The sequence below is a fragment of the Sphaerodactylus townsendi genome, linkage group LG01, assembly GCF_021028975.2.
Source record: "Sphaerodactylus townsendi isolate TG3544 linkage group LG01, MPM_Stown_v2.3, whole genome shotgun sequence".
Lineage (NCBI taxonomy): Eukaryota > Metazoa > Chordata > Lepidosauria > Squamata > Sphaerodactylidae > Sphaerodactylus > Sphaerodactylus townsendi.
In genome coordinates, this window is record NC_059425.1 from 50,738,930 (window position 1) to 50,758,614 (window position 19,685).

A 19,685-nucleotide genomic window follows, 5' to 3' on the forward strand; every position below is an offset into this window, starting at 1 on the left:
AGGGTCAACAAAAACAATATGGTCTCAACAATAACTTTAAAAGTACAAAAACCCTTTCACCCTTCCACTAGTGGAAGGGTGGAAGGGATTGTAACTTTAAGGTGTAAAAAAGCACAAGAAAAGTTGTTCGGGTTTCCCTCTGAAACAGAAATTACTCTATTGGCACTGAGCAAAACACGAGTTCACCAAGTATTTTGATTTGCCAATAACTGTGAGGTTATTGCAGATTGAAGTAGCAGTTTAAGTCTATTAAATATATAATGTTTAATTCGCTTTTTTCATTTATGTGCCCTTTCAGATAAACATATTGATACCGTACTACTGATCTATTAGACGTTAAAAACTCTTTAAAAATCAGACAGCTCTGTACTCTGTCCACTAACTTAATATAAGTGCATTCCTAAATATATGTTACAAATACCGTATATACTCACATATAAGTCGAATTTTTCAGCACATTTTTTTGTTCTGAAAAAGCCCCCCTCGACTTATACGCGAGTGAGGTGTATTTTAAAAAATATTTTAGGGTTTTTACTTTAATGTCGGGCTACTCTCAGGAGGCAAGGCAGTGCCTTTAGGGCTAGGCAGCATGCACAAAATTTCAGGGATTTTCTTTTCAAAGAGACTCCCCACAATTAATGATACCACCCAAGCTCTGGTAAAGTTTGGTTTAGGCGGTCCAAAGGGGTGCTCCCATCCCCCATTATTGCCAATGGACGCTAATAGTAGATTGGGCTACATTTTGAGGGTCCATAACCCCTTTGGACCACTTGAACCAAACTTCACCAAACCTGGGTGGTATCATCAGGAGTGTCTCCTAAAGATACTCTGAAATGTTGGTACTGCTAACATAAACATTCCTCCCCTAACCAAAAATCCAGTTTTGAAGGATTTTAACTTGGTTGGTGATTGAGCTAAGGTTTTTGTACTTTTAAAGTTATTGTTGAGACCATATTGTTTTTGTTGACCCTCTTTTCCACTTACAGAGCTAGTTTACTGTTTTTCTTTGAAATACATATTTAAAAACCTACTGATGCCTCAATTAATGTAATTTTATTGATATCTATTTTTATTTTTGAAATTTACCAGTAGCTGCTGCATTTCCCACCCTCGACTTATATGCAAGTCAATAAGTTTTCCCAGTTTTTTGTGGTAAAATTAGGTGCCTCGACTTATATGCTGGTCAACTTATACATGAGTATATACGGTACTTGATTCATCCATGCATTGAGCTTCATTGTAGCCACTTGAAGCTGCTTTTATACCCTGTACAATTTGGCAGATCATCAGTTTGAGCAGTTTCACAAGTTCCAGCAACTTTACCATGTGAAACAGAAAAACAAACATGTGTTCTGGAACAGCTTTCTATATGGAATGACAGCTTTCCACATGGTACAACTTACATATAGTTGCATTTTTAAAATGTTTGGACTGTTTTCAGATGTCTTCAGACACTTAATGAAGCCTTAGTTCTTTTCTGCTCCAAACAGAAGTGTTTGGTTCTAGTTTGTGACAAGCTGTAGACTGAACTTTGCTTTTATTGATGAACTTTAGCTTAGGTTATGTCCTACCTTGCTTAGCTTGCCATGGGTGGCAAGAATAAAACTAGAATTATGGGAAATCTGGAGAAAAACCCATTTATGTAACTTGGGAGGAAGCCAAGTAAGAGAAAGGGAAGATTGCGGGCTTGGATGAAAGTCTTTCTAGGTTGGCAAATTCCTGAAGATTTTGTGGTTGATTCTGAGGAGGGTGGGATTTGGGGATGAGAAAGACCTCAGCTGGATATCATGCCATACAATCCATCCTTCAGAGCAGCCATTTTCATTTTTCATTTGCAGTTCAGTTCTAATTCTGGGAGCATTCCAACTACCACCTGGAGCAGTGGCATAGCACCAAGGGGGTGGGGGGTGACGCACTGGGCATGCACCCTTGCTGAGATGTGGCAAGGGCATGGTGGGGGCATTCCAGGGGCGGGGTGGGGGTGTGACAGGGCGCACATGTGCATTGGGCACAGTTCCCCCTTCCCCTCGCTCCGCCCCTGACCCGGAGGCTGGCAACACTTGATCTCTGGGTGACTTGGTACCACCCAACTTGCATAACACAACTAGTCCTGGTTGCATGATTTTTTCAACAGCAGCCACCCTATGAAATTCAGTGTGGTGTAGCAGTTAGAGCTTTAGAGTAGGCTCAGATTCAAATCCTGATGTTGCTGTTGAGGCTAATTGGATGAATTTGGGCCAGCCTAACCTACCTCACAGGGTTGTTGTAAGGAGAAAATAAAGGAGGAGACTAATGCTTTGGTCCCCACTGTGGAAAATGGTGATTTATAATAAATAATACTAATAAATAAAGCTAATAAATAACAACTATAGCTGGAGATGGGAAGCAGATAAAATGTAGGTTCATGAATGGCTGAGAAGGCGAGAATAAGGGAGGGGAAAGGGGGAGGATATGGGGATTGATGGAAGAAAAGAGGAAATAGTATGGGGAAGAGGTTACAGGAGAAAGTGAGAGCCTTCCCACAAATACTTGGTCTGGTGACAACCACTTCACAACTAGACCATAGTTTTCCTAGGTAAGTGCTATTGAAGAAAAAGGGGCAGAAAGAGCAAATAGTGGGGGAGGGAAAATGAGATGCCTTCTGCAAGTCCTTGCAGGTTCCCACTTGTAGAATTAAAATATGCGAGAATGTAGGCTCTAGACTGGGGGATTTGTCTAAAAAATTGGACTGCAATAGTAGGTATTCTGATATGATTAGACCAGATCGTTGGTATATAGGGACAAACATGTTCAGATACTTATTCATTCTACTATGTCTGTTTTGAGTGTTGTTTTTAACCCCTTTGCATTCTTTGGACTCTTATTTTGCACACACTGTCTAAATCCCTTCAGAAAACTATATCTAGAGGCTGAACACTATTAACATGTCTGTTTGACTGGCATTCCAGTGATTCATTCATTCATTTATTGATTGCTTTGACCTAAACATTCAGTTTAGTGCTGGAGGAATGTGGCTGAGACAATACTGTTGAGCTTTCAAGAGAGTCATTGTACAAAGCTGAACATCAACAGAAACCTAAGATGTGTAAATTTGATTGCACCCTAGGTAGAGTTATTGGAAATTCTTTTCAAACTGCTTCTCTGGGTGTAAACTGAACCTGCACCCAGAGCAGAAGAAAACCCTGATTATATAAAGCTTTATCCCCATCTGTGGTAGCTACCATAGTATTTCTTTTGTAAGACAGTAATCTAGCCTGAAACATCCACTTGCAGTTTTGAAATTAACCTGTAATTTAGTCTTCACCCCAAATGACAATAATTCAAATGACTCTGTGGGGTGCCAGAAGATGCACAGTAAACAGGGCTTAGCAAAGGGGATAAGGTAAAGATCCATCAAACTAGGCTATTTCCACAGTTATGTGGATTGCAGTAAAATCACCCTTTCCATACTTGCCTTGAAGTTCATACTGTGTATCAAATTCATGACATTATAAATAATGCAGGACAAAAAAAGGAGTGCAAGAATTTAAAGTTTTGGGAGATGGTATTTATTTATTTAAAATATTTTTATCCTGCCTTTGAGCCAGTTTAGTTCCCAAGGTGGCTTCCATTCATTTGAACTACTAGACAGTAAAACATTTTTAATAAAGTTACAAAGTAGAGCCCTGTATAGAAGCAGTATGTCTGAGAAATCAGATGTCATTAAAAGCTTGTGCAATCAAGTATTTTTTATTTGGCAACTAAACAAAAAGAGAGCGTAGTTACCTGACAAATCTATGAAGAAAGCCCCCTAATGTATTTAAAGTATTTTTGGTTCCCCCCCACCCCCGCAAAAGAGCCTAAGGTGGCTTACAAAACAAATGCCTGTCTATCACATTTATATCCTGCCCCTCCTTTACCAAGAAGTTTCAGGCTTTGTACATGACTCACAGTTTCTATTTTTTTTCTTCACAATAACTTGTGAAGTGGTAGGGTAGTACATGCTAGACTAAGACCAGTCAGTGAGTGTCATGATCTTATGGGGCTTTGAACTGTAGTCTCCCAGATATTACTTCATCACTCTTATCTACTACACCACACTGGCAGGCATGTCCATTAATAAGATATTAAAAAGACGTATATAATCTCTCCCCCAAATACTGTACCTGCTTTCCAAAATATCAGTATAATTGTACCCATCGCACTAGTCTGCAAAAAGCTATCTTTTAAAAAAATCACCTATTTTGAAGATCTTTCACCTCATGCCTCAACTGAGAGAGAGCACATCTCAGTCTCTGTGATACGCTTACAACCTGTGAGATGGGGTGGTAAGTAAAAGCTGTCTGTATCAGAGAGATGGTCTCTCTAATGGATCACCACCATAGAAAAGACCTTCATGGCTCTAATATAACAAACAGTGGTTTGATGCTATATGAAGAAACCCAGGAGATCAAAAACCCATGCAGTTTATCTTATTCACATGATTCTGTTATCTAACTAGCAAGGTCATCATTGTGGCAAAACACAATTTTCCATTTATCAGACCAGGTAAACTATGGTTACAGCTTTCTCTTCTAAATGAGATTGCAAGCTGTGGTTTGATTGGTTTACAATCATGGTTTGCAAGATAAGAGCAAATCATAGTTGGTCAGTTTGAATGAAGCAGCAAACTGATTTGTCACAACCAGGAAGTGAATCATTAGATTTTGTTAGACATCTACTGACACTAGCTGTTTACTGTATCAGGAACAGAAAATTAGCTTTGACACCTTGCAAAGTTTTTGCTAGTAATATAAGCCCAAATATGCTGTGATCTGGATGCTGACAGAAAATATAGGCCCAGCAGAGAAAATGCTTAATACGTCATCTGGTCTTCTGATGGACCATTTTGACCCCATTAGTATACTGGATATTGGCAGGATCCTAGGAGCTCTGTGAAGGCTACTGCATATGCCCTAAATCCTTGCCCATCTTGGCTTCTAAAAAAATGTAATTGCCCTTTTCAGTCTGGTTTCAAGATGGGCTGTGGGGCAGGGACAGTCTTGTTGGTTTTAGTGGATGACCTCTGAATGTAGACCAAGGCTGTGCTTCTTTGTTGCTCTTATTAGACCTGTCAGCATCCTTTGATGCAGTAGAGCAGATCATGTCATTCTGTTAATGCATTTGGAACCAGAAACCAGGTATCAGGATGTGCCAGGCAACTCAATCCAGAGGGGAATTTGTTTAAGTATAAGATTTGTAATGTATATTATCTAAAAGACAAATTAGGTATCTAATATATTGAAGAATGTTTGGAAAATATATATTTTAACTGAACTTGGAAACTATATAATAGAATAAGATGTTCAAAATGTTATGTATACACCAAGACATAGAAATATTATTTTTCCATCTTAAATTGTTTGGGTTTTCTTTTAAGGGATGATTTACCAGCAGTTGTGGAAACTCTGTTTGACTGTTGCAAGAAGTACAGCACTCTCCCAAGGCTTCATGATATCTTGTGCAGGTTGATAGAGAAGGGAGACACAGAACTCTTACAGAAAGGTTAGTTGCTGACATCTGGTATTGCAGATTTTTGATTTTTGTTCTATGTGAATATTGATTTACAGAAATAAAGGAAAAAGGGTATTTCAACAAAGCCCTTCCACCATTTTGGGGGGGGCGGGGAATCCTGTTAGGCGGCCAAGTTAAGCAGTTTGGTCCTGAGAGTCTCGTATATTTTTGCATCAGATATTCAGACTTCAGCCTGTAACCATGAGGAAATTTTAAAACATTCTGGCATTCTTAGGATACCAACAAAGCTAACTCAGTATTCTTTGGTCAGAAAAATACCTCATTCTCTATTTTTACATTATACGGGTATTTTCTTAAATGCTACTAATTTAGTTTCTCTAAAAATGAAATTCAGATTACTGTAGAGGATACACAAAATATTTAAACATTTAACTAGAAGTGATTTATTCTTTGGCATGGATGTCTGTTGACACTGCTGCTTATCTTCAACATCTTCTCGTCTGCTGTAAATAGGAGATCTAATAAGCTTTTAAACATTCCTATAGTTATGGATTTCGTGAGCCAAGAAAAAGGTGAAATGATGATGCTGTATGATCTCTTCTTCGCCTTCTTGAATACTGGAAAATACAAAGAAGCCAAGAAGATCATTGAGGTGAGAATATAACTATAAGTACTCTAATCGTGCAGCTTTTTAGAGTTTTAATTAGAATATATTTAAAGTTTTTAACCTTTAATTAGTCTTGTTCTGATTAATGCTAATGCAATCCAATCCTAGTAATGAAAGGGGGAAGGGGAGAATTGGCTAGTTTTTTCATTGTGTATAATTACAGTTAGGAGAAGCAGCAGCCTGGCTATATATTGTAATTGTTTCCTTACTTTGTCAAATTCACTGTTAAATATCCAAATGATATTTGCATATTAAATCTCAGATTGTGAAACAATTAAATTAAACCAGCATTCCTGGGTGTAAAATGGCTAATCCTCTTCTATACACATTCTTTGTTCTTTAAAGCATGGGAATTTAATTTGCTGCAGACCATGCTCAGATTTATTTGTAATGCTTGTCTAACAGTTAATCAGCCAAACAAGTGCTGTCTGCTACAGTTTGGCATTTAATTTAGCATTTTTTTCCTCCTACTATGGTAAGCAGCTTATAGAAAGTGGTAGGTGACAAACTTCGTTTATTTAGGATTAGTATATTTTATCTAGGCTTGATTGAAATTTTGCTTACTGAAATTGTTAAGTCAAAAGGGCAGCCTTAGAGCTTTCCCAGATTGTGATTATTTTCCTCTTGAACAGTTGTGGGTGTATCCCCCCTTCTAAATTCAATGTTAATTGACCAGTGTATATTAGTAGGAAGAAAAGAGAACAGTTAATCTTTTGAAAGGGTAGAATTTGGTTGTTGAGATGGGGACTAAATTGTTTTTGTGTTTGTGTTCTGTGCCATCAAGTTACTTCTGACTCATGGCGAGCCTGTGAGTCAATGTCTTGCAAAACATCCTATCGTTAACAGTCTTGCTCAGGTCTTGCAAACTGATGACTGTGGCTTCCTTTATAGAGTCAATCCATCTCATGTTGCATCTTTCTCTTTTCCTGCTGTCTTCAACTTTTCCTAGCATTGTTATTTCCAGTGCCTCTGGCCCCTTCCGCACATGCAGAATAATGCATTTTCAATCCAGTTTCACAACAGTTTGCAAGTGGATTTTGCTATTCCACACTGCTTCAAAGAGTATTGAAAGCGGATTGAAAGAGCATTATTCTGCATGTGCGAAAGGGGCCCCTGTCTTCTCATTATGTGATCAAAGCATTTCAGTCTCAGTTTAGTACTTTTAGCATCTAGGAATAGCTCAAGCTTAATTTGCTGTAGAACTCACTGATGGAGGGGGTTGGGATGGGGGGGGGGGGTAGCGGTCCATGGTATTTGTAACACTCTGTTCCAACATCACATTTCCAAGGAATCTACTTTCTCCTTATCAGTTTTTTTCATTGCCCAGCTTCTCACCTGTTCATAGCAATAGAGAACAATATGGCATGAGTTAACTTGATCTTGGTTGCTAGTGACACATCTTTTCTAACTCCTTCATGAATGCCCCTCCGAGCCTCAGTCTCTTTCTGAATTCTTGGTTGTAATCTCCCTTTTGGTTGATGATGGAACCAAAGAATCAAAAGTCTTCAACAATTTAAATTTTCTTGTTATCCACCTTAAAAGTTGAGTAATTCTTGGAAGGAATCTGTGATCTCTTCTGCATAGTTCTTCAGTGTATAGTTCCCACCTTTTCTTTATTTTATCTTGTCCAGTTAATATTTTTCCATGTTGATCTTTCAGCATGCCTATCTGTTCTCTACATTTCTCCTTGTTTTCTTGGATCTTGTGGAACAGATCTCTTGTTCTTCCCTTTTGTTGTTCTCTTCTTTTTCTTTACACCAGTTACTATAATAGTTCTCTTTGTCTTTGTGTGCAAGTCACTGGAATGTTGTATTTAGTTTTGTTTCTTATCTATCCATAACAATTTTAAGAGTCATCCATCAAGGTTTTTCATTTCTTTTGGCTATAGGAGTAGTCTTTGTGCATTCTTCCTTAATAATATCGGTATAGCTCTTCCAACTTCTGCTTTCAGTTTTGTAATCTATTTGATTTCTATACTGACTGGTAATGCCCATGCCTGAAACAAGTGTTTGCAGTAAACTAATTATTGTCCTCACAAAACTATGAGTTGTTCTCCTACTCATTTCATGCTCCTAGCCCAAATCAGCCAGCAATATTTGATTCTGCTTTGTTTCCTCCTTCAGCATTCCAATCATCCTTGATTATTAGCACATCTTGTTTTGGTGTGTGATCAGTTTCTTCCTGGACACTTGCATAAAAGCTTTCGATTTCTTCCTCAGCAGCAGCTATAGTTGGGGCATAAATTTGAGTGAGTTTTCCCTGTAGTCTGATTGATATTATTTAATTAGACTTTGCATTGTAGGTCTTGACTGCCTGTGCTACATCTTGCTTCACTGTTAACACAACATATTTCTTCTGTTTTTGTCATTCCTCAAGTAAAATACTTGTAGATTCTGACTGAAAATGTCCTAATCCAGTTCACTTTAATTCACTCACTAAGCATTTGTTGTTTTACAATTTCAAGCCTACCTTGATTCATGCTTCTCATACTCTATGATCTTATTATATGGGTAAAAATGCTTTGGACTTTCCTTTTGCATGCATTCACATCAACAACTGAGCATCCTTTCAACTTTTGTCCAATCACATCATTAAGAATAGTGCTACTTTTACTTGTTTTCCACTCTTCCCAACAGTTGATTGAGTTCCATCCAGTCTGGGGGTACCATCTTCATCTTCCAGCAATATATCTTTTTTTAAATCTGGGATTGTCTCATGATAGGGTATCTGGGAAAAGGGTTGGTCAGAAATGGTTTACCATTGCCTTCTTTTGTGCAGTACTAATTAAGGTTAGTTGTAGTGACACTGCTGTTTTCTACAAAAGTGTTACCTTCCACTATTGCCAGTGACACGTTCCACTACTGCTGCAACCCAGTAGCTAGTCTTTAAGAATCCCTCTGTCCCCTGGGACTGAGTGTTCTCTTCTATTGATGTAACCATTGCTCTCTAAAGGGAGTGGGTGTAGGCTTCAGTAAATCTGAATCACAACCTCCCCCCCCCCTCGCAATATCGGCTTTTCTTTCACTGATAATAAATCCCATTTAATAACATTTGACTTTTTTGGCTGTTTAAATCTCCCTCCCCTCTCCCAAGTGGTTTTGGGAGACAGTGGAAAAGGGGAGAGAGAGAGAGATCTCCATGCAGGACTGAGTGCTCTCAGCCCTGCATGCAGGATTGTTTCCCCATCGTGCTTCCCAAGGTATGTGTGCCTTGAGAAGCAAGGTGAGGAAGAAGACAGTCCAATCCTGCATGCGGGAATGAGTGCGCTCAGTTGCGCATGCAGGATTGTTCTGCCACCTTGCTTCCCAAGTTCTGTGAGCCATGGGAAGCAAGATGGGGAAAGAAGACAGCCACATGCAGGACCACTCCTCACGTCTTGCTTCCCAAAGTCTGTGGGCCTTGGGAAGCAGGGTGGGGGAAGAAAACAACCTGATCCTGTATGCAGGACTGAGTGCACTTAGTCCCACATACAGGATTGCTTCCCCACCCTTTCTTTCTGACAATTTTCAGGTTCATTTTTTAAAAAAACAAACAAATAGTTTCGGTAATAGACGAATAAATCTGATTCATATCTGCTTTATTCAGGTTTATTGAAAAATTCCGGGTTAAAACAACACGAAATTTTCTGATATTTTGCACTGGTACTCAAGCCTAGGTGGGTGCCTCTGCTGTTTCTCAGCTGGTTTCTCAGCTGTGACTATTTCATCTTGAGTGACTCTGCTAGGAGTTTAGCCTCTTGACAGAGTCTAAGCAGACCCATTACGGTATTGCTCCCAGCTTCGCTGACTCTTCCTTAATTTTTAATCTGTCTAGATTATTGCATAAATAAGAAAACAGTAATGTTCAATTACCCTGTGGTTTGGATCACAATTAGTCCACAAGTGGTGATTAGCAGCTATATGTTGAACATAACGTTTATTTGTATTAGCTTATATATTCTGATTTTTGTTGGAAAAAAACAAATTTGCATGTGAGCTTTTACCATTTCCCTGCAGCTTTCCTGCCCATTGGCTGCTGCTACTTTTCTTCCCCACCTGGTGTTAGTCATACTGTTTTAAGTCCACAGCATACTTACACTGCACATGAGTGGCTTGCAGAAGTGACGATTGTCCCTCTTCCCTTTATAGTTGTTTAACCTACCTTCATTAATAGGAAAAACAGACAGATTTTGAAAATTTGAGAATAACTTGGGCATGTATGTTCTTATGGCATTTTCACGGCTGTCCGCTTCTCAATGACCTTTTCTGCCAGAGAGCAAAAAATATCAACTGGGTTGTTCCAATGTTGGAAATGAGTGCTGAATCGCCAGGATTCTTTCCTGTCCTCTATACAATCCAAAATTGCACATTTCCTTGGCCAAGAAAGCTTCTGTTTATTTCATTACAAATTCCTAAAGCAGGTGGATTCAGCATGGGCCACTACAGTGGCTTCCCACTGGCATATATGATGCCGGTGGAGCCCTGGGGCTGTTCGCACGCTGAGGTGCGAGCGGCCAGGGCCTGCAAAAGCGCCTCCATTTTCTTTCTCCACACTTACTCTCTCTCCCTGAAGAGCTCTGCAGGGACAGGGAGGAACGCCCATGCTGCCCTTCGACCCCTGGGGGTCAAAGGGCAGTGTGGGCGTGCCTCGTCATCCCTGCGGAGCTCCGCAGGGAGAGAAGGTAAGTGTGGGGAGGGAAGGAAGGGGCGAAAAGTGGCGGCTCCAACCTAGAGCTGTTTGCATGGCGGTGACTGGGAAACGCTGTTTCCCCAAAACAGGAAAACAGCGTTTCCGCCGGGGGTGTGTGTGTGATCACGGTGCTGCCTCGATGGAGAGGTGGCAGCCGAGTGAACAGCGCCCCTGGAACAGTATTTTTATTGTTCCGGGGCTGCTGTTTTTGGCCTGTGCTGATGCAGACCCTCCGTTGTTCTAATACTCTGAGTGCTTACCCATTGGATTGAAGTTTCCTTGGAAATATTTATATTTTATATTATAATATAATATAAAAAAGAGACAGGAAACCTGAAGTAAAATTAAGGGCAAGAGAGGGAGAAGATTGCTGACAAATTTACAGGTAAAAAACAGCCTAAAATAGCTGCTTTTAACATTCTATAATGACCTTGGGCATAGTTTTCAGCAGTTTCCTGGGTACCTCTTTGTTAAACTGCCCTCAGTACTGTAAGTTTGAATGTCAGTCACAATTTTTGCATCTTTCTCAGCATCTCTGTAAGAAAGGGAGGACAGACACTGCAGTCAAAACTTGTTTTTATACCAGCAAACAGCCAGAATGTCACAGGTTTGCATGCTATTGTGCAATTTGATAAGAACTTGCATCATTTTTGATCCTGTGGTTGTGTTCTAATTGAAGAACCTTGTGTGAGTGGAAGGTTCCTCACTCCAGAGGAAAGTTCCTGATGCATTAGTAGACAGTAGATTCCATAAAATCCATAAATTGTTGTCCTGAAGGCTATTTCTAGGACCGGGGTGGGCTGGGGGTCTTGGAAATGTTGACAATTATTTACATATTAATCTAGTGAACAAATCAGCTACTTAAATACATACTATTACTATATCGCCCTGTTTTCTGTTTCTTTAAAATTTGTGAGCCTGCTATTCAGCCATTGATGATTTAAAAAACAGCAACAAACCAGATACTTTCCATTGGTTTATCAGGAGAGAAAGTGGACATCTGGCATACTTGCTTGTCTTTTTTTTTTGCTCATTGGATTAGACCTTCTTAGACTTGTTTAGAGTCTCAGTTGAGCTTTTTAGAATGGATTATGCTGTTTCAGTCTTTCTTCAGCTCTTTAATGTTACTTGCTGGTCCATGTAGAGCTGTGGTTCTCAACCTTTTTTTTACTTGTGTGCCTCTTGGCAACCCATTTCCCTAAAATTGTACCCCAGTATTAGCAAACCCATTACGTAATTTTTTTCACAAATCCCCAAACATACTCCTGGGAGATACGCTTACCTCAGATTGGGGACCACTGATGTAGAGGAACAATATGTAACAATTACAAAGTCTTGGCCTGTAATTTGTTAGGAAGTGAGAGGCAGGTAGTGGGGTTTGAAGGTTTAAGGGGGGATTCACTAGCTTCTGCCATTAATGATAGCTACATTTACAGAAGCAATTGGTTTTTAAACATTGTTTCAGTAGTGTGGAGCTATTCCCAAGTCCAGTGGAGAAATGTCCCCAAATTCCAGGCACATTAACCCAAGTATAATTGTGGAGTTGGTTTCCTGCATGGTTTCAAAATTCCCTTTTCCCTTTAAAGTGTTAACCATCATTGATTTGAATCCATTGTTGTAAGGGAATTTGGGTTGTGTTACTCATGGTTTGCATTGATTTACACCATTTGTTAAATCCACTGCCTTGGTAATCTGGTTGTTGTGTTTAAGTGTATTTTGTCAGAATAAAGTGTATAATCTGGTACTTGGGAGGTTGGGAACAAAGCAATCCTAATTGATAGCACCTAGTATTTGGAAAGAAAAAATAAAAATATTCATTTAATTTTGTTGTGTTATAAATCCATCTTTAAAATAGCTTTGTAGTGTTAAAATAGCTTTCTGTTTAGAGATTCGTGGTTCAAATTAGTATTGTATCCGTAATGTAAGGAACCATTGTGCAGAAAGGGACAGTGCATCTTCAGAGGAAATGAAGTTAACTTGAATAATTTTTGCATGTGACTTGTTTGTGGAATTCAAGTGAGGTGTTAAACAAGACTTGGAAACTCTTAACCAGTAAATAATTATTTCATGGAAAGGTTCTGCTGTGTTAGGTTGGTTAGACTTAATTCCAAACCATAGTTCTGTACTGTGTAAAGGAGCATCTGGATCCTGTAGTATTTTACACATTAGTTATTTATGCTTTTGCTAAACCATCATTAATTTTATTTTGGATTACTCAGCGAATGTAAAGCATAATTGGCCGGTTTGGAAGTAACAGAAATCTGTGGTTTAGCAAAAGCAAGAAACTGATTAGTGCATGGCGTGCAAGATGAGGGGGAAGGAAAAGGGTGAATGCAAGGAAGCCCAAAACTCATTTGATCAACACTGAACCATGATTTGGCATGAAGTTTAAATCAAACCTTAATTTTCAACCAATTTCCATTTATTCCTGCCCTACTAAAAATAGTGGAACACATCCACCCTGAAGAATGGATCTACGCATGAGGCACAGCACTTGCCTCATTGCAAGGTTGCCAGATTGACAGCTGTATTTATGGGCACCTTATTTATATAGCTGTATTAAGCAATTCACCATTATTTCTATTTTAATTATATCTTTCGTTCATCTATGTATCAGAGAAGTAAGTCAGTCTTTTTAAAATCCTTTGACCTATCTATAGTTATCTGGTTAGTTTTGCAGATTGTGAGCAGACCACTGCATGCTGGGATGTGTAGACTGCTTATTTTAAAAGTTTATGTACTAGATTGTTTTGAATTCTGGTAATTTTATGTTTTATATTTGAATTGTTATAGCCTATGGCTCCAACAATAAACTTGATTCTGAGTCTATGTTAGATTAAAAATAGCCTTACTAACAAACAGTTTTACTGCTGGGTCAATGAGGAATCCTCTTCTAGTATAATAAAACCTCATGATTTCTCCTATAACTTTTACAGTTGAAGCTCTTATGATTTCTAAATGAATTTTCCAGCTCAAGGCGTCAGAAAAAGTGATGTCTAAATATTTAAACCATCTACATTGCTCTGTGGGGTTGCCGTGTATGCTCCACTTGATTTTGTTAGGATTGTTCTTAAAGACCATTACCTCTGTTTTGTCGTAGTTGCTGGTAAGTGCCTCCTCCTTACAGTAGTCTTCCAAACTATACAATAATCTTTTTAACCCTATTCTGGTGAGAAACATTAATACCATGTCATTTGCATACATTTGGATGGAGACCTTTTTTTGACCAATGGAAGGAGATACAAATTTGGAACCAGATACTTTTTAAAACTGTGTCATTAATGTATAAATAGCAAGGGAGCCAAGACTCATCCCTGTTTTACCCCCCTTTTAACTGATATCTCTCTTGTTAGGGATCCTGAGATGCCCACTCTAATTCTAGAGTACGTATTCATGTGTAGTTCATGTAAAAGAAACAATAGATGTCTATCGATATTTAAGTTCATTAATTTCATCCATAGTCTATTTCTAGCTATTAAATGCCTTGGCTAAATCAACAAAAGCCACATATAAAGTTCTGGTTGGTCCCTTCAGTCCAGTGTATGCTAAATTATAGAGGGTTTGACAGTGGACTATAGTAGACTTAATCTAACATTAAAACCAGGAAAAATGTTCTGGGTTGTATGATTGAAAGATTATGGTATCCTTTCATCCAGACTGGGTTTTTAAAAAATTCCTCTGTATAAAATCAGCATGAAAATTAATTTTGTGGTACAGATAAAACTATTGTAGGAAGATGTTACTTTAGTTATGTATGATTTGACTTTCTACTTGATTGATAGACAAATAGATGTTCAAAAAAATTAGCTTCCAGGATTATTGATGTGACTTGTTGAGCAGAAATTTATTACTTGGCAAATGGCTAAAGTAAATTGTGTTTCATGAACAGATGTTAATATTTTGTGTGTGTAAAGTACCGACAGATGTATAAATTGCAATATACCAGGAGGAAGATTGCACTTGGTAAATACTAATGGACAAGCATCAATCTTGGAGATGATTACTTATTGCCATCAGTTTTTAATACTTATTATTTGGTGTTAGGTGTTCAGTAGTATTATTGTTTTTAATGCTTGTACTGGAAAAAATGTTATATTTGAAAGTTTTAATGATTGTTACTGAATTTTTGTGTTGTGACCCACCCTGAGCCCTGCGGGGATAGGGCAGGATATAAATCAAATCAAGTTAACATGAAATCTAGGAGCAGAGATTGACCAAGATTTGGCATTGTTCAATTTCTGGGAATGTCAACTTGAATAAAAGAATAAAATGGTAGATCTGAATTGTAGCCCTTTGTAGTTCCAAGCTTGGGCAAAACACAAGCTATATAGATTCATAAAGAAGCCATTTCAAAACAAGTGAACTCCACTTAAGCACAACTGAATCACTAAATTTTAAATATTTTTGATGTATCTCGCTACATGTTCTGATAAATATATTTACATACACTAACATCCATCACAGTGGTATAATCTAAACCAACTATCTGCACCAGATGAGCACCAAAATTATTCATACAGTTCATTAAACACAATAAATCTAGTATTACTGTATTAGTAATTTCACTTGAAGAAGAATATAGCTTTATTTTTAATGACATTGTATTGGTTTTTTGGTTACAGCAAGGTTTTGGTTTTTTTTACAATATGCTGTATTTATGTGTCTCCATTTCATGCTAGGCACAATGTTGAGAATTCAGTAAAATGGTTAGAGATAAGCCAGAAATACAGACTATCGTGCAAACCCAGGAGATTTAGTTAATCTGACCTAGATGTTCTTTTGATGATTGAGAGCCTACTGTATGTGAAAACACTTCTCAATTTCAAAATGAAATACAAGAATACCCCCTGTATAACTCAGCTGTCCTTATAGTGATGTATGCAGCAATCATTTCTAAACAGAGAAGGATTTACTATATAAAGTTTTCAGCTTTTAAAGCTGTTTAGATTATTGACATTTGGAGGAGCAGTGATATTGAAAGTTGGAAGTGAATGCTGCGTTTGGGTTCTGCCATGTCACAAAGAGGATTATCTACGGATACAACTAACATACTTCTCCTTAATTTCCAAGGGCATGTTGTATAAGATATTAACGCTTCAGTTTTCAATTATTTCCCCCCATTCCTTATAAAACTGCTTAGTAGATGTTTAAATTGGGGTGGGTGTGTGTGTGTGTGTGTGTGTGAGAGAGAGAGAGAGAGAGAGAGAGAATGGTGTATTAAATCGACATGGCAGATTTTCTCACTTTATTTGCTTGTGTTTGTTTGAATCTGCTTGATAAGTTACACATTAATTTCCCCATATTTGCATCTGTAAACTTATTATTTGATTCTTGCAGAGAAAGATTCTCAATATTCTTGAAGAGAGAAAATTAGTTTAATATAATGATTTTCAAGCTGTTCTTCAGTTGTTACAGTACACATTCTCCGCAAGAGAGAGTGAATGAGCTGGGAAACAGCCAGAATTTCACTGACTGTGGTCAGATAGAATTTTGATGAAAATACTACCAAAGAGCTAAGTGTTTGGGGGAAAGCCACTGATTGCTGCTTCCTACAAAATATTCTTCTTAAAGCTTTCCCCACATTTTGCTTGTGCTGAGGCTGCCTTCCGTTTATTATCCTTTGCCATAGTTGAAACTTGCATCTCTGTAGGACCAGCTTTGTTTCATCACTGAAACTTTTCAGAGAGAAAAAGTGATCCAACTATTTTAATGTACAATATTTAATTGTAACGTTTAAAGAATTAAATCATAAATTGTATCCACTTCTACGATGGAAGCTCACTGAGTGACTTTGGGCCTATCAAAAACTCTCAAGGTGGCTTATCTCTCAGGGTTGCTGTTGTGAGAAAATGGAGGAGGGGTGAACAACATTATAAGCCGCTTTGAGTCACAGCTGTGGGGAGAAAAGTGGAATATAAATAAATAAATGCAAATGCAAAGTTAATGACCACATTAGGAGTTACATAAGTATTGTTTATGATTTATTTGGTTTGTATACCACCCCTCCCCATTTGGGCTCAGGGAGGTTTCCAACTTTTCAACAATTGCAGTTTTACAGTTTACAAGTTCGTGTTCACTCACCATAATTTAAATGTCATTGCAGTCATTAAATTCACATTATAGTCAGTATATTTCCGCCGATGGTACTGAATGTCTTAATACCTCACCAAGGGATGTAAACTGGATAGGGCAATAACAAAAAGGAAAGGGAAAAAGGAAGGAAGAGGGGAGCAGAGGGAGGCTGTAGATGATATACCATTGCTGCCTCAACCACATGCCTGGTAGAACAGCTCAAATCACATAAACTTGCGTAAGTTTCAGATATATACACAGGAGTATACACAGTTTCCATTTTGCATTTATTCGCCTGGATGAGCATGCTTCTGCGCACTTTTCCTTTCACAAGGGACAGAGGTGTTTTCAGACAGGAGGTGATCTTCCTGCTGCAGCCCTCTGTGCCACGTTCCACATAGTTGCTGAGACTCTCTGTGCTCTCAGATGCGGTGGGGAGATGAGGAGAACGAGACTGTGGCTAGAAGGGGAAGCCATCTTCAGCTATATTCTGAATCTAAGCTAGTGTATGACTGAGTACCTTCAAACTTTATCAAACTTTATCAAACGTTGCTGTTTGACTCCTGTAATGTTTTCATAGAGCAGCTGAAAAAAAATAACATGTCCTAAGAAGTTGTTCAATCTGAACCACAAGTTGGTGAACTGCATGCAAAGATGTTCTTACCTGTAGCACTTTTTTGAATTAGAGTTTATTTTGTTCCTTGTGCTTACATCCTACTCTTTCTTTCTGAAATCCCTGCTCTGCTTAGCAAGGGTCCTGTCCAGTCACTATTAAGTCCGTTGCCATCAGTGATAATATGGCATTGGATTCTTGGGGAAGGAGATAGAAATATTATGCTATAAGCTGCTAAGCAGCCTTTGTGAGACCACTAATGCTAATATTATTAGTGTGCAGTTTTCAGTTTGCTCTGAAAAGTATTTGGTACCCTTATATCTAGACCTAGCCATGCAGTCAGATATTGCACATCTTTTACTGCTGCTGTAGAATTGGTAAACATGGATTTATTCTGCATTTATAGTTGTCTAAGACATAGAATAGTTTGGCTGAAAAAATGGCATTTCTCGTTATCTCTGATGCATTTTCAAATCTTCCTTGTGAAATGAACATCCCTTCCCTGTCTGCAAGCTGGATGTGATCTTTGTAAAATGTGGGGAAGTGAGTGGGTGGGTGCAACAGTTGATGATAACAAGGTTATGTTAACTGGGGTGTAGATGAGTTAATGAAGCCAGTGAAACTCGTTGATCACTGCTTGTCAGGTCAGCAAGAGTATTTTTGAAAAGCAACATGCTGTTTTAGCAGAGGAACAATACCAGAGGTCTGCTGGTAAAAATGGGAAACTTAGAATACAGTTAGGAAAAATTGTATAGGCTCAAGACCATTTCTTAAAGACTAAGTTTGTGCAGTGATTTCTGCATGAGAAAAATGGGCCTAAATAAATGAACAAGGGTAACTGTCTTGAAAAATGTGGGCACTATATCACAAAGATGGAAAATCTTTCATGCCTGCCAGAATCCAAGAAATAATTGAATGATGCTATAGTTCAGTTTGCAAAGTCAAGAAATAATCACCCATTGCATTAAAAAATTACTCTTAAGTAAGCAAGTGATTTTTTTTTTATATTTTGCTTTGCAGACTCCTGGCTTGAGAGCTCGTCCAAGTCGGCTGCGGTGGTTTGCAGAGAAGTGTATTATAAACAATAATGTATGTATATTATAGAATTTCTTTAATATTTATGGCAAGAATTCTGCATCATTTATGTTGTGATTCGTCAGATTGTTTGAGCTCTCTGTACACCCAGACCGACTACGTTTTAAAACACATCCCCAGTTGTCAGCCATCTGAAACTGCAGGATGGAGGATCAGCTGCTGCTGTTTTCCTGACTTTGAGATTATATTCCAAAGAATACCATAAATTCACTTGCCTTCTCTTCAACAAGCAGCGTCCATTCTCCCTCTGATGAATGCCCCTGGACCTATAGCACAAGCCCAGATGGGAAGAGAACATTTGTCCTCTTGTTCCCCCATGGGGAACTTTCAAAAGGCAACTTCAGCATGCAGGTCACAAAGGACATGAGAAAGGAAGGATCAGGGTTAACTACAAGTAACGGCTAGTAGGTTAGGGCAGAATTTATTATATTCACTTGATCATCAAAGAAGGGGAGCAGTAGCAGCTGCCTTTTTCTCTTCTACCAACAGAGAAGGCCTTTTTTTTTTGCTGTCAAATCACAGTGGATTTATGGCAACCCATGGTTATGTTTTCATGGCAAGAGATGGTCAGGGGTAATTTGTTGTTGCTACCCTACAAATCACAACCCTGATATTCCTTGGAAGTTTCCCATCCAAATTCTTGCCAGGATCAATTCTTGCCTTCATAGCTTCTGAGATCTGATGAGATCATGCTAGCCTCAAGCTATCCGAATCAGGGCAACTGAGGGCTTACTAGCCATGATTTGTAGTTGCTCCTGATCCCTTCCTTCCCTGAGCCCTGTCCAACATAGCTCTGTGGCATAGCAAATGAGGAATTTACCTGATTGTTGAAAAATACATACATAATAAAATACCTTTGCTATTGCAGTTAAATGGTTTATAACTATGGTATATATTTTCTTTTTTCTTGTTAAAGGTTGAAGCCATGGAGAACTTGGTGGAATTGACACAAAAGCTGTTTGAGTGTGATAGAGATGAGATGCATTACTATCTGTTAAAATTGTGCAGTAAGTCAGTGGACGGTTTGTTTTATTCTGGTTTTTATCAGTGGGGTACTCCTCTAAGTGTTTGATAAAC

The 19,685-nt window shown here is 38.4% G+C and overlaps 1 protein-coding gene across 1 annotated transcript in view; it reads left to right on the forward strand.

Annotated features, from left to right (window-relative positions):
• Nucleotides 1-19,685, forward strand: part of LRPPRC (leucine rich pentatricopeptide repeat containing) — a 127,791-nt gene that overhangs the window by 72,828 nt on the left and 35,278 nt on the right. The window contains exons 24-27 of the mRNA XM_048482994.1: nt 5,399-5,523; nt 6,039-6,145; nt 18,534-18,602; nt 19,525-19,615. Coding sequence (XP_048338951.1) covers nt 5,399-5,523; nt 6,039-6,145; nt 18,534-18,602; nt 19,525-19,615 — 392 coding nt within the window. The remainder of the gene's footprint in view (nt 1-5,398; nt 5,524-6,038; nt 6,146-18,533; nt 18,603-19,524; nt 19,616-19,685) is intronic.